At 46.9% G+C, this 25,570-nt stretch overlaps 2 protein-coding genes across 4 annotated transcripts in view; one reads left to right on the top strand and one right to left on the bottom strand.

Annotated features, from left to right (window-relative positions):
• Nucleotides 1–14,055, bottom strand: part of KIAA0319L (KIAA0319 like) — a 52,921-nt gene extending 38,866 nt beyond the window's left edge. For both annotated transcript variants that reach the window (XM_073317781.2, XM_073317783.2), the window contains exons 1-2: nt 13,755–14,055; nt 11,075–11,220 (exon numbers count right to left, since the gene is read on the bottom strand). In XM_073317781.2, coding sequence (XP_073173882.1) covers nt 11,075–11,195 — 121 coding nt within the window. In that variant the 5' untranslated portion in view covers nt 11,196–11,220; nt 13,755–14,055. The remainder of the gene's footprint in view (nt 1–11,074; nt 11,221–13,754) is intronic.
• NCDN (neurochondrin) lies at nt 13,653–25,140 on the top strand. Of its 2 annotated transcripts, none has more exons than XM_073317785.2 (7): nt 13,653–13,746; nt 17,889–18,028; nt 18,513–19,505; nt 20,395–20,636; nt 21,840–22,064; nt 22,933–23,075; nt 23,398–25,140. In XM_073317785.2, exons 2-7 carry the CDS (start codon nt 17,903–17,905, stop codon nt 23,832–23,834), a joined length of 2,166 nt encoding a protein of 721 aa, XP_073173886.1. In that variant the 5' UTR covers nt 13,653–13,746; nt 17,889–17,902; the 3' UTR covers nt 23,835–25,140. The 2 variants fall into 2 exon arrangements, with proteins under 2 accessions (XP_073173886.1, XP_073173885.1); XM_073317784.1 differs by lacking the exon at nt 13,653–13,746 and adding an exon at nt 14,078–14,382.
• Nucleotides 25,141–25,570: the final 430 nt, after the last annotated feature.

Genomic DNA, 25,570 nt, shown 5'->3' with positions numbered 1-25,570 from the left:
AACTTGAAGTGTGATTCCAGCAGCTAGAGTCACTATAGTAAAGGTTATGTCAGCTTACCCATTATAAACCTCTCATTTCAGAGTGTTCGGTGTCATAAAAAAAATTTGCCTTAGGCTGAGACCTGACTTATGATGTTTAAACCACTGGAGCATAATTTCATCATCAAATTTTGTAGGGGAGGGGGAGTCAGTTTGACCAATTTGCAGTCTGAGCAGAGAAATAAGCCTCAGTTTTCTAGCTTCAGGGTTTATTTATTGCAGTTATGTGACTTTAATTGTTCAGGTGATTATTCCACAATGTAACTTCAGTAGTTCTTTCAAGTGTTTTTAAAAAGACAAGTTATTTCATACTTAGATCAGGTACAAACGGCTTGCACAACAAACTACTTTGCCTATGGATTTTTTTAGCATGAAAAATTTAAGAGTGCACGCATAGAACAATGAATTAAAGGCTCCCTATACTCAGAGCTCTGCAGATTGAGGACTCCCTAAAATACACTAATGGCCTAAGGGATTGTTACAATACCCCAGAGATAATGGGTCACTGGGAGATTACCTTACAAACCGTGTCACTGTGCAAAGACTGACACAACCCAAAAAGCAGGCTCCTTGCCTCTCTGGCAAGGTCCTCTTGACTGCTGGAAACTTTGTAACTTCTATTTATTTTAATGGATAACAAATACATGACAAATCCTGTGTTTTTCCCTAAAATATGAACACAAGAGTGAGAGTTAAATACTAATAGTCTAATGATTCTGCATATTGTGTATAGCTACTACAGTGATGGACACTTTGGAAATGAGAAACAGTCGTACTGCGTTATACTCAGTGATGCTTGTTATAGTTACAACTTAGACAAGCAGGGAAGTTGCGACAAGCAAAAGGCTACTACTCCATCCTTAACATTGCTTTAAGCTTCCCTTAAAAGGGAACGGTTAGAAAATTTTTCTTCCTCTTCCCCATGTAAAATCTCATTCTCCTTCCTTCTCCACTCCAAAGAAAACAAGGGTTCTACATTTGGCAAAGATTTTTTCAGGTAGAGTGTGTGTGTTTTGAGGCAAGGGAGAAGGAGAGTTCAAGTTTCAATGCCTCAGTTTCCTTAGCTATTAAATGAAAATAATTCTTATCTGCCTTCGTAAAATGCTCTGTGATCCTTGCATGAGAGAGGCAACAAACATGAAGTGTCATATGTTTCTTTGTTCTAACTATAATTCCTTGATGCTTTCTGTTGGCCTGGTTCATGCTCACAGCCACTAGTATAGGGAAACCTAAATTCCACATACTGAACAGCCACCAAAGTTACTCAAGTGTGAGAGAAGGGGATTTTTTTTGGTGCTAAAATTTGAAATTTACCCCTGTCCTGAACTACAGTTTAACTGAGAGGGCAAGTAACCCAGCCTTGCAAAATCACCATGAAAATCTAGCAGCTAGGCACAAAGGCTCCTTGGCAAGCCTTATTCCAATGATAAAGATAATTATATTTTTCTCAGCTGTCCCAGGTAATTGGGTGCATGCAATTTTGCGATGATGCAGCAACTGCGCAGTTATAGTATCAATCATTGAAAGCATCTGGTCACACTGACCTCCACGCAATCTAAACCGGGAATCATAGGTAAACCATTTGCTTAAAACCAAAATGAAGTTAAATTCTGCTCTAAAGATGTTAATGTTTTTATTCAAAGGATGCGTTACTCCAAACGAACAGTCCATTCCCCCCAAATAGTAACTTTAATCGAAAAACAACCCAACTTAAAAGTGATTTTGTTCTCCAAATGTAGGGAGAAACAAAGAGGCTGTTTTATTTCCAACTTATTTTTAATGTTTACCCGGCAAATGCAAATTGAAAATAAACGGGTAACACGACTAGTGAAGGAAATAATCAGACAACAGAATTTGCTCTAAATCTGTTTTGGCAGCAACTCCAGGGTCATCCTCCATTTAGAAGATAGAAAAGGGGAGGTGAAGGTTTCTAACAAAGCAGAGTCCAATTACTATTTTTAAATGAAACACTGAATAAACGCAACTGAAGGCTAAGTTGACAACAGTACCTTTTAAACCAGCATCACTGTTGTCACGCTTTATCAACATGAAGTCCCCGCTCAAAGAGCAAGCAGACCAGTAGCCTGCCTGGGGGAAACATATGACCTCATTACACTTTGAAGTGCTTGGATTGTGATCACACTGACAGGGCTTCATGGAGTCTAGCAGGGGAAATGACCCTGCTGTAACCTGAAGTGTTCGTCATGTTATTAGGGTGGGAGCATAAAAAAATTATTTTTTAAATGGGGTGGGGGGAAGGAGACGGTGGTGATCGGATGCACATTAAAATCTGAAATCGACAATTCTCAGCTCTCGCAAGTTTATTGCAAGTACAAAGCTTTGGGTCCTTTGATTTGTACTATAGAGATTAAAAACTAACACCATCATTGTGAATATCAAGAGGAATTTTGCCTGTCTCGAGGGGTTTTTTTTTGTTTAACTGTGCAAAATACACTTTCTGTTGGAAGCTAAGAACACTCTCTAATTAAGCCAAAGAACTATTAGGTGAATTGAAAGCAGGGCAGCAATGGATTTTAACCTGCCTCTGGAAGACTACACCCCTCCACTACATCCCCTTTCTACACTGCTCACCTGTTCCTACCCTGGAATGATTTTATCCCTAGCTCATTGTGACTTCTGCAGGGGAAGATTTGTGCTTAGGAATTTAAGGCTTCGTCCAAAGCCCACTGAAAAATCCATGGGTATCTGTCCATAGACTCCTGTACATGTCTGATCCAAAGCTGAATGAACAGAAGGTGTTAAAAAAAACAAAAAAAAAAAAAAAAAGCCACACACAACAAAAATGGCTCCTGAGAAAACATCTCCCCTGGAAAATCACCCTAAAAAAAAAATTACATTCCTCTAAGAACTCATGTCTGAATCCTAATAAACGTCTCCTAGATACACCAGTGCAATCACATCAGCAGAGATGACCCCAGGGCACTGTATACAGAGCATTTCATTTCTCTTTTTAATTGGCTGGCACATGGAAGGTACAGAAATACAAAGCAGAGATTACAACTACATTTGGTCAAGTTTTAATTTTCAGAGCTCTACTAATATACACTTGCACCATATTTTACCTGACGTCAGCATCAGGTTACCCACCACAGCTTCCCAACTATTGCACATGGATAATTAAAAACCCAATTTACTCAGCTCATGGAAAGAGCTTGCATTTATGAAACAGTGCAATTTACAGTACTCTACACAGAGCAATGGGCATATAGAAATATGTTGGGTTTTTAACTATACGATTCTCCTGATCTTTGATGGGACTCACAAAACCCATGCACACAAGCAACACGTTATAAGATGGGGTTTGTAGAATCATAGAAGTGATCTATTAGTTCCTGTCTTAATCCAGCTTCATGTGGCAAATGCAGAATTATTTCTTGCAGGATATTTTCTGGGGGTCTCTCCAAAAAGGTCACCTGGTCCTTTAAAATACAAAACGCATTATCCAACAAAGTAAATTGTACAAGTAAAAGGCTCTCTCATTAACCCATTTTCTTTTTTGTGGGAGCTCCAGGAAAGAAAAGGAGATGCTAGTAATTTAAAGCAAGTTTTAAATGAAATTAGACTCATTACCCATAGTGCAAAGTTTTCACGATATCTCAGTATGACACACAAATGTGCTGGCATCTTTGAGCAAGCTTGGATATTTCTACTGAAAATGGAATTTTAGGGTTTTTTATGGTAACTACAATAAAGCTTTTCCTGAAATGCACTTAAAACAGACAACATTGGTCTTGAATGAAGAGGGCTAATAGCCAGCTTTTACGGTTCATTTAAAAAGATCTCAGTGATTTCTTCAGACAGAGTCTCTTGCACATATTATTAAACCCACATAGCCAATTTAAATGGTGGCATAGCAAGTTTTGTACCGTTATTGGAGTTTGATATTGACAGAGTTCTATGATCATTTTGTTGTGTAAATGAGTAAAGCCTCATTATAGCATCACTCAGCAGGTGATGTAACATTACTGCCAAATTTTGGAAAGCAGAAGAAAGGACAGGAAATGTTGTTTGCATTACCCAGCTGTTTTCAGGCAAAACTGTTCCTGGTAATGCTCTCCTGGCAGTTTCCTTATGCTGATTGCCATGCAAGACTGGGCAGCAGTAGAGGAATACTGGAACATAGGAAGTGCCAGACTGGATCAGACCTGTGTGTGCATCTGCCCAGTATCTTATCTCTGACAGTAGCCAGCACTAGCTGCTTCAGAGAAAGAGAGAAGAAACCCTGCAGCTTTCCTCCTAACCCCCAACAGTTGGAGGTTGATTTATAGCCTCAGCATAAGAAATTACATCTGTCAAGGTTACAAGATGAACTGTGCCTTTGATCACTTTTAGCCCCTCTCAAGTGCACCTCTTAGGTGACAGGCTAAGACTTCCTGCACCTCACTCTGGCAGACCCATGCAGTCCACCCACTCTGGGACTGGGTCTCTGGGCAACAGCCCCAGCTTCCTAACTGTGTTATGCCACCTGCCCAACTGCATTTGGTATCTGTCAGCCCTTTCACTCCAGGGACCTGTTGATTAAAATGATTCAAAAACAGTGCCTTTAAAACAAAGCTTTATTTATTCCTTGCACCAAAGGTACAAAGCTTGTAGAGCAAAGGGTAAAAAACAATAAAAGGCCAATACACCAGTGTCTTCCTTACACCTTAATCTTTCCTTGACAGATTTGTAAATCCCCCTCAGCCCAGCTAACCCCATCTCTGGCTGGGAGAAAGACTGTCGTGCTCGCAGCAGGGGCTCTCGCGGTCTCTGTGGGTACGTGCTCACTGCAGTTAACTTAAGTGACTGGCATCCACATTAGCCTAGCCCAGGTACAAGTGTTTCCCCAGCACAACCCTACACATGTCACTGTGTCCTCACTGTTTCTGCACTTGCTGTGGTGTCTGGAGGCATGTCCCAGGGTCCTTTGTGCTGAGACTCGCTAAGACTCTTCCCAAGTCAACTGTGGGAGAATGTGTTTGACCTTCAGGGGAATTGTGGAAGGGGCACTGGAGGACTACCAGCACTTGAGTGACTTGGCCTGCGTGCTCACTGCAAAATGGGCAGGTTCCAGCCTCAATTAAAGTGAAGCTCAGGCTCTAGTCCCGCTCCTCCCCAGCTGAGAGGGGCTTAACGTACCTGCAAACCCAAGTTAGTGGTTTCTGTGTGGACGGTGGATGGAGTCAGGCTAAACTGGGCTCTTACCTGGGTTTTAACTGAGAGCGAAAAACATAACATGTGTGTTCCTTGGCCCCGCCTGCCTCCAGCTAGACTGGGTGCTTCACAGAAAAGTGCAAGAAAGCCCATAAAATAGCCTTCCCTTAGAGAAGTTTCCTCCTGACCCCTGCCAGTAAGTGCTTTTTAGCCTGTGAATTTTCTTATCCATATACGCTGTCTAATCCTTTCTTGGTCCTATTGAGCTCTTGGTCTCAGCAAGATCATATGGAGGCGAAGTCCATAAACTGCCTATGTGCTATGTGAACAAATATTCCTTTGTTTCTGTTTTTAAATGTGTTGCCTTCCAAATTCATTAGATGCCCCCTAGTTCTTGTATTATATAAATGGGTGCTTCTGTTTGCCCTGTGTATCTGCTCTATGCCATTCATTATTTGCTATACCTCATTTTTTCCTGCCTCTCTCTGAACAGTCCCAATCTTTCCAATTTCTCCTCAGAGGGAAGTCATGGAGACTATATCCAGCCGAGCAGGAAATACAGAAACAAAAAACAGAAGAAATTTCACGGTGTGGTACATGAAGAGTTTTAATTGGCAGTCTAAAATCGTAGTACATTGTAGAACAACATTCATATGTGTATCTGCAGCAGTATGGTTTAGTGGTCAGAACAGAGGACTGGGAATCAGGAGTCCTGGATTCTAATGCTGACTCTGCCACTGGCTTTGGGCAAGTCACAGCTGCTGCTGCCTCAAATAGCCCATCAATTAATTACTCTGAAATAGTGCAATGAAAGACACACTACAGAACTGCAAAGTGTGTATTTTGCTAGCCAAAGGGACAGTCTCAGATTTTAGATTATCTCTAGCAGTGTTTGAGCCCTGACCACAGAACTCTTTTGTTAAACTACTTAAACAGTAGTTTAACAAAACTCAACCTCTTGGAACAATGAGTTACTTTGCACTGCTTACATTACATCTTTGCACACAGCACAAAATTCTGTAGGTCTATGAATATGCAGCATTTGCATGGAACTTCAAGGCCACAAGTTAGAAGTGTACCCTCTGTGCTTTAATTGTTGACATTAGTGAACTCAGTTGAATGCATCCGATTAAGTGAGTTGTAGCTCACGAAAGCTTATGCTCAAATAAATTGGTTAGTCTCTAAGGTGCCACAAGTCCTCCTTTTCTTTTTGCGGATACAGACTAACACGGCTGCTCCTCTGAAACCTGTCAGTTGACAGTCTCTCTCCTGTTTGGGAATACTTGGACCCTAGCCATTTCTTTGTTCGAGACCTCATTTGGAATCCCCTAAAGGAACAGTCAATCTGAATGCAATCAGATTACTGTCAAAGTAAATAAATCAGCAACCAACTAATAGCACTGGTTTAACCAGCAATACCATGGATAGAGTTTCCCGAGATTCTACTCACACAGCCCTGAAATAACTCTGAAACCTGACCTACAGCATTTTCTGCTACTCCAGTCAAGTAACAACACACAACTGCAGCTGCACTATAGTCATGAGCCACAGCACCCGCCTCTACTCCAATCCTGGCTTCTCTTGAATAGGGAATGTCAATCAAGTCCTAACGTGCAGTGGTTTGGAGTAGTGCGTGAACAGGGCAAGCAGAACTAGTGTAAGATTTACTTTTGCTTGCTGGACATTTAATTCAAATGTTCTTGGGATACAATAATGTTAATTGGAACCAATCTGCTGCACATGCACAAAGTTAAGCCCGGAGGGAAACCGTCCAGGTTATCCTGATGTCAACCAAAACCCACCTCTCACACCTTGCTGTAACTGCACAACTACAGCTAGCTAATGTGGCACCACAAAAAGCACCTTACTCAATAATTACATGTTGCAACTGGTGAATCATTTCTTAACAATGAGTTTGTTGCTTTTTTAATTGCAATAAAATGGAGCTGGAAAGCATTTGATTACCTATATGCTAGTGGAGAATGGGAAGTTCTCCCTGATGAACGAGGATTAATTTATTCAAAATTTAAGCTTTCATTCATTAAAAATAATAAAAATCAAAATCTAGTGCTTATGGTTATAAACAAACTTCCAAATGTTAGCCATGGCTGCCCTCCTGAGTCTGCAGGCAGACAGCTTCAGTACCTCTGCTGCTGCTCAGAGCTTTGCCAAGCAGCAATAGAGTAAAATTAATAAGACTGGTCAGTCAGCCTTAGTGTGAAATTATCAAGAACCATATCCATTTCATACTGCTGCTAGGAAGAGCTGTGACTCGCGAAAGAAGGAGGCATTGGATTATTTAATGAGGAGGATAATACACAAAAAATAAGAGGCTAAAGGGTAGGGTAGAGGAGTGAAGACTTCCCCTCACCTCAAACAGGCAGAAAGCTCTGGGATTAGGGAGGTGCAGTGGGGGAGAAGAGACAGAAATTTATTTTCCCTGATCCAGCTGATAGAATAGGGAGAGGAGTCACATTTATCACACCCCAAATAGCTAAAGGCTGGATTTAAAAGATGGAGTCCCACAAGCAGGCTCCAGAGACGGCAGCCTACTAAAAATCCAAGGACGCTCTGCGTCCCCAGTAGCTAAGATGGGCAACAAAACTGGCCTTCTCACCAGGCCATTGCCCTTGGACCTTGCTGGTGGAGCCCCCAACTTCATCTTTCATATCTAGCTGGTGGTTTTAGTCCTCCAGGACCCAATTCAGCAAAGCACAGATACATGTACTTAAAAGCTAAGCATGTGTTTAAGTACTGTGCAGAACTGGGGCCACAGTTAGTAGATTTCTGCTAAAGTTACCAAGCCCTGCAATAAAAATTTCTTAATTGTTTTAGGTACCAATGTATTATTAAAATACCAGATAGTTAAATCTTTTAGACTTTTTTTTTTTTGGGCCTATTGCCACTAAGTCTGTGAGGGTATTTAGATAATCAACACACTCAGATTTATCTTCTTACGCTGAAGTTCAGATTAATGATTTAGAGCTTGCCTATACGGAAACAGTTTGCCAGTTACACCAGTATAGCTATACCAATAACTCATTGGGTGAACACTCATTCGGGGATGAACGTGGGTTTGTTTGATTTAGCTTAAACCCCTTCCAAAGTGTGTAAATTAAATAAAAACAAAAATGCATTTTTGTTCCTCAGAAAGTGTGTCATAGCAGGCAGTGTTACATTGGTAGAACTGTCAGTTTAAATTCACACCTTAGCTTATACTGGTAAAACTGTCCCATACAGAGACACCCTTATTTACTCCTTAAATGTCGCTATGCTGTACCCGAAGCTCAGTTAGAGCAATACAGAATCAACAGCTTTGGGTTTTGAAACTTTATTAAAAACAGGAAACTCCTAACAGGAAAACCAGTCTACAGGAATCAAGCAAGTGATCTGATAAAAGCCAACAAAATACAGAGAGATTAGAATTCTCAGCTAAAAAGCAGGGATTTAACACATCTTTCAGTTCTCTGACCATGAGATTAATGACACTTACGGCTCATCAGCTTAATCAAACCTACCATTTGGCAAATATCAAGGTAGACACAGTGAAAGTAACAGACAATGGCAGCCTGAGGGTACACTCACACAGGGAAAAAAGTTTACTTATTATGTGGCAACTAACAAATGGGAAGATCCTAGTGAGACAACTCAATCTGTCGTTTTTACATATTAGCAGGAAGAGGTAAACAAAAAGGGAGCCTATCATTGACCCGGACCTGACAACACATGTAAAAGCTGTCTTGTTATCACTTGAATTTCACCTCATGTTAGTTAACGTGGTAAGAACACACTTATTCCTAGTGAAGACAAGGCCTGAAATGCAACAAAATGCTTCGATCTGGAAATCTCAAAGATAAATCTTAAACACAAACAAAAAACCCCATCAAATGAAAAATCCTGCACAAGTAACTAATTTAGTTTTCATTTCCAGGGTTTTGGGAGGCTGAAGTCTGAACAGGAAATAAGAACAAAAACTTTTTAACCACAGCTAGAAAAATATTAGAACAAACTAACAAACAATCAATTTGTAAACATCTAAAGGATAATAGGGTTATAAGGAATAGCCAGCATGGTATTGTCAAACCAACCTAATTTCCTTCTTTGACAGGATTACTGGCTTAGCTCACAGGTCATAAACTGTAGACATGATGTATCTTGATTTCAGCAAGGTTTTTGACAAAGTCCCACATGACGTTCTCATAGGCAGAATAGTGAAACATGATCTAGATAAAATTGCTATAAGATTAGTGCACAACTGATTGAAATACCATACTCAAAGAGTAGTTATCAATGGCTTACTATCAAACTGGGAGGGTGTATCTAATGGGGTCCCCCAGGGATCAGTCCTAGGTCAGGTACTGTTCAATATTTTTATTAATGACTTGGATAATGGAATGGAGAGTATGTCTATAAAATTCACAGATGACACCAAGCTGGGAGGGACTGCAAGTACTTTGGAGGACAGGATTAGTATTCAAAATGACCTTGACAAATTAGAAACTGGTCTGAAATCAACAAAATGAAATTAAATAAAAGTTAAGTGCAAAATACTTCACTTAGGAGGGAAAAAAATCAAATGCAAAACTACAAAATAGGAATAACTGGCCAGGTGACAGAGCTGCAGAAAAGGTTCTTGGGGTTTTCGTGGTTCACAAATTGAACATGAGCCAACAATATGATGCAGTTGCAAAAAAAGCTAATATAATTCTGGGATGTATGATCAGTAGTTTTATATGTAGGACAAAGAAGGTAACTGTCCTGTTCTACTTGGCACATGATGGGACCTCTGCTGGAGTACTGTGTCCAATATCGGGTGCCACGCTTTAGGAAAGATGTGGACAAACTGAAGAGAGTCCACAGGAGAAAAACCAAAATGATAAAAGGGTCCTGCCTTAATACAGGGGGTGGGATCGGATGCCCTCTGGAGGTCCCTTCCAACCTTACATTGCTTTGATTCTATAAGTAAATTCAGATCACTGAACTGATTCACTGTCTTTGTGGAGATTTTAAACATTACAAGGTTAACCAACTTTTTTGGCTTTCAACCCAGAGTCAAATGAAGGGATTCTGCACAGTATCATTTATCCTCTCTTTTGGAAAAGATCCTTCACTCTGAGAAGACTCTCTCTGGAAACTGTCTCCAGGCAAGACAGACGCATCTGAATATGAGCTAGGTGGAGAACATAATTCTTTTTTCAGGTTGAAGGAGAATTTTGTTAGTAGCCTGGGAGCTACAGATTATTTAAAAGATTATCAGGTCAGTAGCACTGTCATCTTAGGCCAGGTCTACACTAGAAAATTAGGTCCTCTTAACTATGAGGGTGAGGAGAGTGAGAAATCCACCCCACTGAACAGTGCTGTTAAACTGAGATAAGTCCCCATGTAGACAGTGCTAGTCAATGGAAGAATTCTTCCTGTCAACCTGGCTACCACATTCTGGGGAGGTGGATTACCTACGCCAAAAGGGAGAACCCTTCCAGTCGGTATAGGTAGCGTCTACACTGAAGTTCTGCATTGGCACACCTGCAGTGGATCAGCTGTTTTGCTGTAGTGTTTTAACTGCAGACAAGCCCTTAGAGGAGTAAAGTAGTGCTGTAGAAAGGGGTAGTAAAATCACCATTTTACTACAAAATGTGTTGGTCAGCCTATCTTTCTAACAGCTTAGAGGCATACTTTGCTATGGAGACACGTGGTTAACCCCCCTTCCTCACAGGTACTTACGTGTGGGTTGGGTTTTGTTTTGGCTATTTCACTAGCTAGGATGCCTGCCTGGTAATTAACAGATTTCACACACCCCACCCTTCAAACATTTAAAATGAATCAAGGGGCTAAATCTAGACTAAAGCACAGAAATAGCTGAGAGAGAGAACTGAATAGTCACCTGTAGATGAAGAAAGGGCACAGAGGCAGGCACACATGTAGAACAGGTGAAAACTTCCCAGGCAACGTCCTGATAAAATCCAGAAGCTAATGCTGAACTTGGCTTCCAACCTCTTCTCCATGGCCTTCGTAGGCAGAACCAGGGCTCTATAAACACACAAGAAAGAGAAATCATGCAGCAAACAATTTATAGGTGGTTCTTCATGAAGCTGACAAGGTGAAAGGACTGAAGAAATTGGGGGGGGGAAAGGAGCGTTCAATCTGATCTATCATGACTCAGACCAACAACAGAGAACTAATTACCAGTATTATGAGAGATTTGAAATTAAACCAACAGTAGCAGAAAAGATCTTCATCATTTCCTGTGTTTGTACTGCAGTAAGTCAGGATATTTGTTTTTCCTTCACAATTCCTTTAGACACCACCACTTGCATCTTTGAAGCATAAAAAACAAAATCCCCAATAGCATCATTATAATCCATTTGATTCTGTGTGCGCACTCTGGAAACTTCCCTTTCAAATCTACAACACTCAGCTGACAACCAGCCAGTGCTGCTTGGATAAGACAAACACCAATAAGCCCAGCACATCTGCTAGGCAGGCAGCAGAAAATGTCCTCACTTGGCTATTTGTGCAGGCTGGTACCAGCCAGAAACAAAGACAAAGGTTCAGCAGCATTGACAAAACAACCAATTAAAAGCCAATTTTGCTTCTAAGGACACTGATGATGGCACTAATGGTCAAATCAGAAGTTCAATCTTTTTGAATTTCCAGGTCTCACCTGTGCCAAGATTGAGGGCAGCATCAAAAACAAAAAATAAGTTATAACTGGAGTTTAATCAGTTTTCCTTCCAATCCCTGACTAGTCGCATTCTCAGACTGAGAATAAGAGTCCAGATGTAACATTAACTAGCTCTGAAGAGATCTGTCACTCAAGTCCTTTCATAACATCATATGTTACCAAAGCCCAGTCAGTGGAAGGAGCTATCAGATGTATTGCTCAGAAATGTGAATGACACAAAAAGTTAACCATCTAAAATATAAAATCAAATAGCAACCTTACAAGGCAGAATGTGGGCACTGTGATGCTTACATAGTTTATGTCTGTAAGCCACCTCAAGTTCCTCAGATGAGATTCAGCAGTATTATCATTATTATTATTAGAGTTGAGTATCAGTTTATTCTTAAGGAAATTTCCATAGAATTAGGGAGAGAATTTTGGCCAACAGCAGTAGACAAGAATATGGACAGTAGATAATTCTTGTTGATGCCAACATAGTTTATGACAACAAGAAAATTTCACAAGGTAACAAATGGGAAAAGGAGTTGGAGGGGAGGATTTAACCAATAGAAAGCTAAGAAAGTTTGCAATACTTCTGTCCTGCGTGTTACAAGCACACCCAAAAACAAAAATTCCATGTCTGCGGCTGTAGCTTTCTGCATGGATCACAGGACAATGTTTACTTAAAACGTCTTTAGATCGATGAAGACCTATCATAGTCTGGTCTGCCAGCTATGCAGAAGTCTGTTGGTGTACACAGCGATAAACTGTGTTTGATCAGCACCTTAACAGCTATGAAATGAGACATTCAATTTGAGTAATCAAGACTTTTTTTTTTTAAACTTACAACTCAGACAACCTAGTAAACCTACTGAATAGATGACCTTTTAAAGTATATATTTTGCTTGTAATCATATATATTGCCTTGCATACGTATTTAAAATTTTATGTTTCAGGGAGACATAAGACTGCAACTTATCCTTAACAGATGAAAGAGGAGCATAAAATAAAACAAAACCCTTTACAAAACATTATAAGGTGAGCTTTGGCTGGGCAGTCACACTGGTAAACACAGACACTGAGTTTAATAATGAAAATACCTACAGTGTCTACTTTCACTTGACAAAGTTTTTATTCCACTACTATGTCTCTTGATTTCTTTTTTCCTTCTATTATGCAATCGTATACAATTTAGGAACACCACATCCTAAAGTTGCTGTACAAAATAAAGTAACACACACATTGAATAAAATAGCACACTCCTCCAAATAAGCCTGAAATTATCTCACTTGCTTCCCTGCCCCACTCCAAACTGAGAAGGGAAACAAATGTTTGCTCTCTTTCCCCCTCTTCCCTGCATGCAGCTCTAGATAGCATACCTTATTCTTCCCAGTGCAAAAGCCAGACTGGCTTTGCACAGGAGAAAGTAATTTCCTGGAAAAAAACGGGGAGTCAAATGAGAGTCAGGGGGAGCTGATCAGTTGACAGAGACGCTATTGCTGTTCCCTGGAAAGAGTCCATCTCCGGCACATCCCTTTAACCGTTTTATTTTGAAGAACACGGATTTTTTTATTTATTTTTTTTTAAAAGTCAGCGTTACGACGGGCAGCAGATACGCGGGGCGAGCACCACAGGCAGCCCAGACCCGGCTCGGGCTCCGGAGCCGAGGCTCCCATTACAAGAAGCCCCCGAGCCGCTTGGAGGTTGCTAACCCGGGTCCAGCAGGGCTTCCCCCACGCTCAAGCGCCAACGGCCCCCAGCCCCCACCCGTGCCGGCCGGGGGGCGGGAGCGCAGCGGTGCCGGAGCGGAGGGAGCCCAGCTGCCGCTGCCTGCGGAACTCCCGGCCACTGGCTCTGCGCAGCGCCGAGCACGCGGCTCGCCGAACAAGCGGGTACCTACCACGGGCACATGACCGGGGGGGCTGCGCTCTCGCTGGGGCCCGGGGGTGTCGCGCGGGGCTCCGAGAGCGCCCCCCGCCACCTCACCCGCGCCGCTCCCCGCAGGGCAGGGGGGGCTCAGGCCTCCAGCGCCTCTCGCCGGGGGGGCGCGCAGCCTCCTCCCCCGCTTCCATGGGGCCGGGGCCGGGTCTGCCCCCGCAGTGAGGGGAGGTCCCCGAGGAGCCGGCCCTGGGCGTGCGCCGGCTCGGAGGCTCCTTCTCTCGGCTTCTCTCAGCGGCAGGCTGGGGGCGGCACCCGTTCACCTCTGACCCGGAAACACAACCTCACCTTCCCCGCCCACCCAGGCACCCGGAAGCGGAAACCGAGGCGGCTGCGCCGGAGAGCGGTGGTTTCTGTGTCTCTAGCGGGGCCTGGCCGCGTCTGCCCCCAGGAGCCGTCCGGGTCGGGAAGGGGCTCGCGGGGTCATCGGGCCTGCGGAGAGCCGCGAGGAAGTCCTGCCGCCGGACGTTGCCCATTTCCGGCATGGCGGCGGCGGCATCACCCGCTGCCTAACAATCCGGCACGCGATTGGCTGGAGCGGGGGCGTGCGGCTCGCTGACTGGCTGGGAGGAGAGGCTGAAGGGTGTGAGGTGAGGACCCTGGGGGCCGGCGGCTGACGTGAGGGCAGCATGTTCAGGCTCTCATAGCTGTGAATGAGGGGAACTTTGCGGGGGGTGGAGGAAGCCTCTGTGTCAGCCCCCTCTGAGACCAGATCCCCTAGGAGGGGGAGGCTGCCCGACCAGGGTTCCATGGGGGGCAATGGCCGGGGGGGGGGCTGCCCGACCAGGGTTCCATGGGGGGCAATGGCCTGGGGGGGCTGCCCGACCAGGGTTCCATGGGGGGCAATGGCCGGGGGGGGGGGCTGCCCGACCAGGGTTCCATGGGGGGCAATGGCCGGGGGGGGGGCTGCCCGACCAGGGTTCCATGGGGGGCAATGGCCTGGGGGGGCTGCCCGACCAGGGTTCCATGGGGGGCAATGGCCGGGGGGGGGGCTGCCCGACCAGGGTTCCATGGGGGGCAATGGCCGGGGTGGGGGGGGCTGCCCGACCAGGGTTCCATGGGGGGCAATGGCCGGGGGGGGGTCTGCCCGACCAGGGTTCCATGGGGGGCAATGGCCGGGGTGGGGGGGGCTGCCCGACCAGGGTTCCATGGGGGGCAATGGCCGGGGTGGGGGGGGCTGCCCGACCAGGGTTCCATGGGGGGCAATGGCCTGGCGGGGGGGCTGCCCGACCAGGGTTCCATGGGGGGCAATGGCCGGGGGGGGGGGCTGCCCGACCAGGGTTCCATGGGGGGCAATGGCCGGGGGGGGGGCTGCCCGACCAGGGTTCCATGGGGGGCAATGGCCGGGGGGGGGGGCTGCCCGACCAGGGGTCCATGGGGGGCAATGGTCTGGGGGGGGTCTGCCCGACCAGGGTTCCATGGGGGCCAATGGCCTGGCGGGGGGGCTGCCCGACCAGGGTTCCATGGGGGGCAATGGCCGGAGGGGGGGCTGCCCGACCAGGGTTCCATGGGGGGCAATGGTCTGGGGGGGGGGTCTGCCCGACCAGGGTTCCATGGGGGGCAATGGCCGGGGGGGGGGGTCTGCCCGACCAGGGTTCCATGGGGGGCAATGGTCTGGGGGGGCTGCCCAACCAGGGTTCCATGGGGGGCAATGGCCTGGGGGGTCTGCCCGACCAGGGTTCCATGGGGGGCAATGGCCTGGGGGGTCTGCCCGACCAGGGTTCCATGGGGGGCAATGGCCTGGGGGGTCTGCCCGACCAGGGTTCCATGGGGGGCAATGGCCTGGGGTTGGGGGGGGGCTGCCCGACCAGGGTTCCATGGGGGGCAATGGCCGGGGGGGGAGCATGGTATGTGGCGAGTTGAAGGGCACGTCGGGGGCGGGGGAGGATGTGTTCAGGGGGAGGAGGGCAGGCAGGATACCCCCAGGGACAGGAGCCCATCTCACCACACAGTCAGGCCTGGTCACTGTTTTTACCCACCCCTAAAGTTTTTTTGTGGGGGGTCATGCCCCCGTCTTAACAGGGCAACTGACTCCCAGAAGCCCATTAACAGGGCCCTGGGAAACGCCGCCGCTTGGCGACGCGTAAAGCCATGGATCGTGATGCCCAAACTTGCAGGGTGCAGCAGATCCCGGGGCTGCAGGACGTGGGGTTGGGGTGTCACTAGGCACTGCCTTCCCCTCTGAGTCCGTGCTGGATGGGGCTGGGGACTCTGTGCTGCTGGGAGCGCCACCATTCTGGGAGGACACGAAGCGGAGGCCTGGGGCCGCTTGTGCTTATTAAGATCCTTAGAGCTGGTCTAATTTCAACACGGGCAACTGGTTTATGACCTCTCACAATCTCACCCCCTTGGTCTGGAGTCTTCTCCTGCTACTACTATGAACTAGTTCTGTAGCATTGCTGTGTGCTGTGAAACGCTGGCTGCCTACCATCCCAGAGGTGGTGGACGAAGGGATCCTTGTCTATATAATAGATTATAAAGTGATGTGCATTGTTCCAAAAGAAAAGGAGCTCTGGACGTGTAACTGCTAAAACTAGAAAAGGAGGACTTGTGGCACCTTAGAGACTAACCAATTTATTTGAGCATGAGCTTTCGCGAGCTACAGCTCACTTCATCGGATGCATACCGTGGAAACTGCAGAAGACCCACAGTATGCATCCGGTGAAGTGAGCTGTAGCTCGCGAAAGCTTATGCTCAAATAAATTGGTTAGTCTCTAAGGTGCCACAAGTCCTCCTTTTCTTTTCGCGGATACAGACTAACACGGCTGCTACTCTGAAACCTGCTAAAACTAACACATTCTCCCCATCCACACGTTTTAATTTAGTCGGGCTTCCTCTAATAGGTAGTTTCAGGACTCTTTCATGTAGTCTAATAGGCAGATTTATGACTCAGGAAGCACATTTGTAATATGCAAATACACATTCATGTTAGTACGTGCTGTATTTACATATTGTGGCACCATAATACCAAATGGCTATTCAAAAAGCTTTATGCAGAGTGACTAGGGTACAGTCACAGATTTGGCTGTTTTGATGTGAAATGCCCAAAAGAATCCAACTCTGCAAAATATCCTTGTGAAAACACAAAGTTTGTTGTTGAGCAGTAGAAGCACGCCTACAAAATATCCACACTCCTGTTTTCTATTTGTCTAATGCTTCTGTAATTTTAAAATAGCCTCAACACTTTAAACCAAATTTGGTTTAAAATTTTTTTTCACGTGTGGGTTTGGATGTACTGTACCATGTATGAGCCTGGAACAAATGTTTATAGCGGAGTAATAAACTTCTCTGAAACTGTGGTTTGTAATGGAAATGCTGATGACAGATTCTGAGCCCAGCCACACGAATACGTAGTTATAATTAAGGAAGCTTTCTGCTATGTAATTATCCAAACAAAAGAAAGCTGCCAGCAGCCTGTGTGGAATACGCATTTGAGAAAGGCGTGACCCCAAAGTTTAAGCTAGAAATAAATATGGCTCTAAATGAGCAAAAGTTGGCATCCCTTAGATTGAAATGGTTTTTAATAATTTCTTCTCTCTTCATTTAAATAAGAATAGACCATGTAGTCCAAATCAGTCCATTGATCCGGCAGTGATCAATATTTGATACTTCAAATATAAATGCACAAAGCAACAACCATAAAACCTGGCCAACTTTACCATGCTGCAGATTCCTTCCTGATTCCTACATTCATCCGTTTATGCCCTGAAGCCTGATGTTTGATTACCCTTATAGTAGCTTACATGACTACAGATTTTATTATGAGCCATAAAATAACCCAGCTCCTTTTAAAATCCAGAGATGCTGACCATCTGCAGTGGGGAATTCTACAGGCTGAGCACATAGGCAGGAACGTTTTTCTTTTCTTTTAGATTTTCTTGTGATTAATTTAATCCTTGTTCTCTGATTACGGGGCAGGGTAATGACGGGGCTCTGATTAGTTCTCAATGATCTTAAACATCTCTGTCACGTTCCCCTCTGTCTCTTCTCAGTTAGAGCATCTCTCCATCATACCTGATTTCTCCATTGGAACTGGCAGCCCCACCGCATCCCAGTGCTTGCTGGTTTGGTAAACGCTGCCTTTCTTTGTTCACAGGTGGACTTAGCATCATGACTTCCCATTCAGGAGCTACTCCCGAGGCCAGTGAAAGCACAAGGAATGCAATGCTGGAGCGGTGCCTGAGTGTGCTCAGAGATGCAAAACATGACAGTGAGCAGTTTGCAGCCCTGCTCTTGGTAAGAATCCATTTTCAACTGGCACAATAGAGTGCAACCACTTCAGAAACAAACATAGGAACAGCCACCATCGGTTAGATGTCCCTGCAGGGAGAATTGTTAGTGCAGGGGGAAGTACGGATTCCTGGGTTCTGTTTCCAGTTCTACCACTGACATGCGATGAGACTTTGGGCAACTTCCTCCAAATCTCTATACCTAGGCCTTCCTGTTTGTAAAATGGGGGTAAAACACATCTCCATGGGGTTGTTGTGAGAGTTAATTGGTGTTAGCGGAGCACTCTGAGGTTCACAGCTGTACCTTTTGTCCAGGTGCCCAGGCTGCTATGCAGATCTGGGGGCAGCTGGATGGCTGGGGGTCCACTTCGCTGTATAAATGAATGAGTTCCTCTGGCCTCTTTTTGAACTACTCAGCCCTGTAAAGACCCTCTAGCAAGGCCTCTGTCCATGTGTTTGTGCTCCTCACTGATCCTTGGTTTGTCTGGCAGGTGACCAAAGCGGTCAGAGCAGGAGACGTTGACTCCAGAACCCGTCGTCGGATCTTTGATGCAGTTGGATTCACGTTCCCAAACCGGCTTCTTGCTTCCAGGGAGTCCCCAACTGGCTGTCCAGAGCACATGTTCCGAGCACTTGGCCTCACCCTCCTGGCATGTTTCTGCACTGATCCGGAGTTAGCCAGCCATTCCCAGATCCTTAACAAAATCCCGACCTTTAACAACATCCTGGCTTCTCCATCTGATCCAGATGATATGTCCACCAGCTCCATGATTGATGATGTTTACCAGTGTCTGGGCGCAGTCATGGGCACTCCCAGGGGCCCCAAAGAGTTGGTGTCCCAGGGAACCGTGTCAGCTCTGTGCCAGGCCTATGTGAATCGCAGTTACGGCTGTGACCGCGCCCTTGAGCTGCTCATGGGGCTTCTAGCCACAGCAGAGACTAAGTGCTGGCAGAGAGCCACCCCTGATCTTAGGGCTGTGCTGAGCAGGCTCAGTGAGGAATTCCACCAGGCTGAAGACATGACCAAATTCCAGCTGTGTGATATTCTGCCTCACTTTGTATCTCCATCGCTGCTGCTCACCCGGGACCAACAACTTTCTGAGTGCCTCTGCAACCTTTACAGAGGCCTGGTTAGCATCCTGAGCAGCAAACTGAGCCAGTCCCAGCGTGACCCTGCACTGAAGCTTGCTGCCTGCCTCACACAGGCCTGTGGCTCAGAATGGATCCCAACGGAGAGGGCCGGGAGCAAGTTCCTGGCCCTGCTGGTGAACCTGGCTTGTGTGGAGGTCCGTCTGTCCCTGGAGGAGCTGGACCCAGCAGACGTGGATGGGAAGCAGGAGGTAGTAACAGGCTGTTACACCCTTATTGAGCTGGGGATCCTGGAGTGCATGAAAGAGAAACCACGGCTGAAGGAGGCGCAGAAAATGCAACTCGTGAGGATAATGGAGGAGGCGTTTGGGGCTGTAATATACTACTTGAGACAGGTAAAGCTATGACTGGAAATAGCCCCCCTCCTTGGTGTGATGCCTGCCTTCTGCGAGCAGTCACTGGGAGATCTCTCTGTTGCTGGGTTTTGGGAGATCCCAAATGCACATAGGCCTATGCCTGCATCCATGGAAATCAGGGAGAGTTTGCTTTGGCCTCTCTGTTTTTGTTTTCTTCTGTGTCATTTAAAAGCTATAGCCCCAGACTGACACTCTCCCCTCCCCAAGTGTTCCTTTCTGCTCCTTGTTCCCATCACCAGACACTTGGAATAGTTCTCGCTGATTCCAAAAACATCTGTACTGGTCTTCTCAAAGATTTTTCAGATCTGACCAATCACGAGACATTCAGAATCGTGAACACTGTGATTATCCTCATGTTGGTGACACCGTGTTCCCTGCAAAGAAAAAAGATATTTGGCAGCTGCTATCTAGAGACCAGCCAGAATCAGGAATCAATGCTTTCTAGCATCAGAAACCCCAGGAGGTTGTAAACCTGTCCCTGGTGCATTGGCCTAGCCTTGCTGACTCAGCTCTGGTCCAGGACTGAATACAGCAAGTCCTGGACCTAGGACCAGTGTAATTTTCATTCCCCGTGTAGCTGAAGGGCAAGGTGGCCCCGTTCACTTAGCTTTCGGGGGAGTGTCAAGACTTAAAGCTGAAAGGAAGTATATCACAACAGAAATGTGTTTATCAGTTTACCTCACTGCAGTGAGGTGCAGAGCCCAGCTTTTCCTGTCCTTTACGAATTGCTCAGCACCGAGGGGAAGGGCCATCCAGGGATTCCTGCCTTTGGCCTCACCTCACTGGGGAGGCTGAAATGGGAAAAAGCCTCTGCTCGCAGAGCTCTCCTCTGCTGCGTCATCTCATGCCTGGTTTGTTCCCTGGGCAGGTGGGAAAGCAGAAGCTGAAGGATCCTTTCATATTTGCCTCTGTTCGAATCCTCAGTGCCTGGCTGGCTGAAGAGACCTCCTCCCTCAAGCAGGAAATCTGCGACCTCCTGCCTTTCCTCATTCATTATGCAAAGGCACTTTTCCAAGAGGGGGACAAAGCCAGGAGCGCGTCCCAGCATGCGGCGGAGCTGTCTGGACCAGGCAGCCCTCAGGGCTCCGAGTGGCCCAGAGATGCTCTAAGGTGAGTATCTCAAGCATAGGATAGACACAATTATGCTGTTCCGACATCTTGGCACAGAAACATAGATCATATCAGACTGTGGGGCCATCAAGTCTGTATCCTGCTTCCAATAGCAGTCCACAGCTGATGTCTCAGAGGAAGGAAAAAACCCATAATACATCTACGTACTTGAGCAACTTTGCATGAGGTGGCTGGAGAAATCCCTTCTTGAGCCTCATGGCAATAGCCAATGTCTTGTAACATGAGAGCTGGCACTTCTTGTCTTAGCAGAACTGCAGTAGTTCATTATTCATATGTTTTTAGGAGTCCTGCCACAAAATTTTATTTCGTCCCCTCCTGCAACATAGAGTTCCACGGGTTGACTGCATTCAGTGGGAAGTAGCATTCCTTTTGTTCTAAACTTACCAGCCATTCATTTCAAATGTCCCTGTGTTCGCAGTATAGGGGGCCGATCTGATTTTGTATTTTTCACTCTTGTTAACCCCCGTCTTTCGATCATAGGGTTTGTACAGAACATGCCACTGTAGCCTCAAAGCACCTTTTCTTTCTGAGCTGAATAATTCTGCTGGTGTGATCCTAGCACTTGGAGCTCACCTAGCACACAGGGATGGGGATCTTCTGCTGTGTTCTGGCACAATGCTGTAAACTCGACAGTATTTCCAGCCAGTCTGCGATTGCTAGGAGCCAGGACAGGGAATTGAACCTTGGTCTCCTGGCTGGCAGTGCAGCTCACACACCAGGCTTCTAGCCTTGTGTTTCACAGCTTGACTGTTGTTCAGCGGTATATATGGATTTCTCGTTTGCTGTTCAAGAGGTAGTTGGAACTCCCTTTGTAAGATTCCGGGAGGGATTGATTATGGCGATAATGAGACTAGCCAGAGTTGCAACAGTTAGTGCAGCAAAGAGTTCTGGAAGGGTTACAGAATCTCCTGCATCAGATCTTAGCTATTAGGATTTAGGGTGAGACCTTCCTGGGAGCAGATTTCCCACATCTGCCTGCTCTGAGGTTTCTTGCCTGTTATTCTGAAGCATCCGATTGGAGACAGGACAGTGGACTAGATAGCCTGTGGGTTGATCCAGTCTGACAATTCCTATGTTCCATTCTCCCATGCATTCATTTTGTTTTTAACAGATTGAAATGTCAGCCTGCAACCAGCTAACTGCATCTCCTTTACTGTATTTCCCATCCCATCCCCTCTGCAGATTTCTGCTACCTGGCTTGTGCCATTTGACGGCAGAGGACCAACCTCGGGAAATCCTTATCTCAGAGGGGGCTCCAGCATTGCTGTGTCAATATTTCCTGCACCAGTGGGAGTTGTTGGCCTCTAACCCCCAGACCTCTGCTCCTCCAAACAGCATAGATATCAGTTTGCAAACCACCTGTGGAGTTTTCCTTAACCTTGTGGTGACCGCCCCAGACTTGGTCAGGTAACAAACCCGGAACTGCAGGAAGGCACTTGTTTTAAGATCTTCAGTAAGAATAAAGAAGGTGGTAGGAGAGAGGAGTTTGTTGGGTTTCAGGCTAGTTCCCAGCATGTCACTAATTGGCTCCCCACTGGCAGGCTCAGAAGAGAGGCCAGAACTGCATGTGCCATGGCACTGAACTTCCCTCTCAGCCTAGACACTCTCAGGGCAGACTGGAGGCATGTTGGCAGAGCTAGGATTTCCCTTAGGCTGCTCTAGAGTGACACTGCCCAGTGCTTTGAGCTGCATTAGAGAAAACTGAATCCAGCCCTTCTGTGCAAGGAGTTGGGTCCTCAAAGTGCAGATCTGGTCCCAAAGGGATTTTTTAGAAGGGTGCCTCATTACTCAGGTTTCTAATCCCTGCATGTCTGAATCAGGTCCGGCACCTCTGCTGAGACAAACAGGCGTGGTTTCGTGTTACCCCTGTAGACCAGACCCAGCCACTGGGACCAAGCCAGAGTCAGTTCTTCCTTACACATCACTGACAGAATGATCAGGGCGTTGCTGAGGCAGAAAGAGCTCTGATGGCACTTCGGGTCCCAGGTGCAGTTTGTGGTGCCAGGATGGAGAGAAATTGCCTTCTGTAACAGGAGTGTGATCATTTGGGACATCACCGAGAGAAGAACTAGAGTTGTCACCATGCTCTGAGGTCCTGATTACAGCCACTCGCTCACTCCAGCTTTGCTGTAAAATGTGCATCCAGTTTGCCCAGGACTCCAGGGTTTAGGATTGGGACTTTCCCACTGTGACAGTGTTGCTTCCCTGCCATGGGGTTAAGCCTGGCACCTCTGGGTGCTTCCAGCTCCACTCAGCACACATTGGTTTTCTCTAGGCAAGACAGATGCTTTTCCTCCCTGATGGATGCGCTGCTGAAGTCTCTCCCCGCTCTGCTACCCCAGAGGGACCGCCTTGTTCTAGCAGCCAACGTTACCACACTGGGCTTGATGATAGCCAGGATCCTTAACGTTTCTCCAGGTAAGAAGCGATCCTGGCGACGTAGCTGAGCACTTTTGTTGTCAATGGGACGGGACTGGGACCGGGGGAGATTGCACAGCAGGGGTGACCTGCCCAGTTTGTGGTCAGGAGCCCTGTTACCGGAAAGGTGTGTTTAGTGAACAAACCAAAACCTTGTGGAGCAAGAGCATGTGGTACGCTTGTGGGGGGCTGGAAAGACGTGGATTAAGGAACTCCCCTATCACCTATTGTGCACCTGCTGAAGAAAGCCCTGCAGCAAGCTGACTCTTGGGAGCGTGCCAAGGCCAGCCCAGTGAATTAATTCATTTCCCGTTTCTTTCAGCTCTCCACGGAATACCACCAGCCAAGGACTTCTTCGAAGCCGCTATCTGCTTCCTTTCTCAGGCCCACGTGGCCCAGGTGGATCCCGCCAGCCAGTGCTTGGCCATGGCTGTGTCACCAGCCTACAAGGCAGCCTGGGCAGACCTCAGTGAGCTGTGGTTCCTGGGGATGCAGGCCTTTGCCAGCTGCGTACCGCTCTTTCCCTGGCTGCCCCAAATGGTCCTCCGGTCACATTGGCTAGACGACCTCTTGCGGTTATTGGGTCAAGCTACCCCGGTCTCGGTGGACTTTGAGCTCCTGACGGCATTGCAGGGTGTCTTGCTGGAGCTGGCCAGAGCCAGCCAGCAATGCAGGGAGGTGATCATCTTACAGCAGGGCAAGGAGCTGGCCAACCTTTATGGCCTGGCAGCTTTAGAACAGTGCCTTTGTGAGCGGTGAAGGACCCCTCCTCCCACAGCCGCGTGCTGCGGGGAATAAAGCCAGGCATTTGAGAGAGGTTTTCCTAGCTCCTCACACACCTTTCAACCGTTTACTTCCAGGACGTGGGCACGAGGCGTTTAAGTAGCCAAACACCTCGTAAAATTAGAGAGGTGCAGTCAGAGCTCAGCAGGGCCCGGAGGAGCAGGGTTTGCTCTGCCTGGCACCTGCTGTTCAGAATAATTGCTGCTTGGCTGCGTCTGGCTCTCTGCATTCACAGATTCGGGTGAGGGGAGTTGGGTCCCAACGGGGGAGAGGGCCGGCGTGAGGGTGCCCCTTCGAAATGCATTCTCTTCAGGACTAATGAAGCTCTGGCGTTGCTGGGAAAGTGGCCCGATGACCAACTCTTCCTGGATTCCGTGTTCTGGGGGTGGTTTCCAAGGAGGTTTGTGTATAAGGCTAACGAAAGCAGAGGCACTCGCTTCTCTCAAGCCTGAGCCAGGCGTACAGCTTTCCAGTCCTGGGCCACCCCACGGCTTTACCCCTCCTGTGAGCAGCAGCACCCCCTGCTGGTCAAATCTGGGCTCTCACACAGCTCTCTTAGACCTCCATCCTGAACTGCAGCCCTCCCCTGCTCTGCCACTCTGGGCTCCCCTACCAATGCACCTCATCCCTAAAATGAAGCCCCCCACCAGCTTTATGAGTGGATCTTGGTCCTGATCTGCAGCACCCCCTGCTATTCTAGTCCTGCGGTCTCAGCTGAGCAACAAGGACAACCCTGTGTCAAATGGTCTGGTGGTTCCATGATGCAGTGTGAGCAAAATGCCACTAGGGCCTTGATCCAAGATGGCCACAAGTTCCCTTGTGACCTGAGCCTGCCTTGCCCTGGCAGCTAGTGAACTGGAGGTGAAATGACTGCACGCTCTCCGATCAAGCAGCGTGATTGTACAGGGTGCAGCTGAGCTTTTGTTTCAAAAGGGTCAAAGCTGCAGTTAATTTTGGTCTGTCGTTGTTGGCAGGTCTCTTTCATTGTCATAAGAATGGAAGTTTATCTCCCCGTTAAACCAGGCACTGCACTGGAGAGCACCCCCAGGCCATGTGTAGATGGAATCCTGGGATTTAAACTGCCCAGGACGTTGATTTTATATTTTTTCATCTTGACCAAAGGATTTTTATTTGTCTCTCCCTGGGCTCTTGAATGCAGCCTATAAATCCTGTGTTCCCATGTGCGGGATGGGCTTTGCCATTTCCAAAAGAACCAAGGAAAACCTTGACCTTCTCTCCTTCTGTTGGCATTTCAAATATTAAATAAAGTGTTTTAATAAAAGCCCAGTTGCGATAGAAGAATTTGTGTGTTGCTTCAGTTTGCAAATCCCTTTCTTAATGAGATTTAATTCTACGAAAGTGCATGAGCGTCTCTCGTCCTTTCTCCTTTGTACTCGCTTTGCTGGATATTCTAAAGTCACCATGCTTGCAATTCAAGCAGCAGCTCAGAAAGAGGACTGCAGAGCTCCAAAGGTGAGTAAGGCTAGGGGGCCCCAAAGATCGCCTACCATTTACCCCAAACATTTCCAAGGCTCTCATGATCACACCAGGCCACCTAACCAAGTATGGGCCCAATCCTGCAAGGGCCATTACGCTGATGGACTCCTATGCCACACAGAGCTTCTTACTGCATTGGGACCTGTAAAAGGAGCATTTTTTAAACCCTGAGGATAATTAGTCATTGGAACAACTTATCTAGGACATTTGGTGGA

The sequence above is a fragment of the Lepidochelys kempii genome, chromosome 19 (genome assembly GCF_965140285.1).
Source record: "Lepidochelys kempii isolate rLepKem1 chromosome 19, rLepKem1.hap1, whole genome shotgun sequence".
Lineage (NCBI taxonomy): Eukaryota > Metazoa > Chordata > Testudines > Cheloniidae > Lepidochelys > Lepidochelys kempii.
The sequence above is the reverse complement of the archived record's forward strand: the minus strand, read 5'-3'. Positions and strand labels throughout refer to the sequence as shown.

What these genes read in the sequence shown, in the direction of transcription:
- NCDN (XM_073317785.2), top strand. Translation starts at nt 17,903, where the DNA reads ATGACTTCCCATTCAGGAGCTACTCCCGAGGCCAGTGAAAGCACAAGG. An exon ending in AGTTTGCAGCCCTGCTCTTG is followed by an intron (nt 18,029 to 18,512) that starts GTAAGAATCCAT and finishes TTTGTCTGGCAG; the next exon opens with GTGACCAAAGCGGTCAGAGC. An exon ending in ACCGCCCCAGACTTGGTCAG is followed by an intron (nt 22,065 to 22,932) that starts GTAACAAACCCG and finishes GGTTTTCTCTAG; the next exon opens with GCAAGACAGATGCTTTTCCT.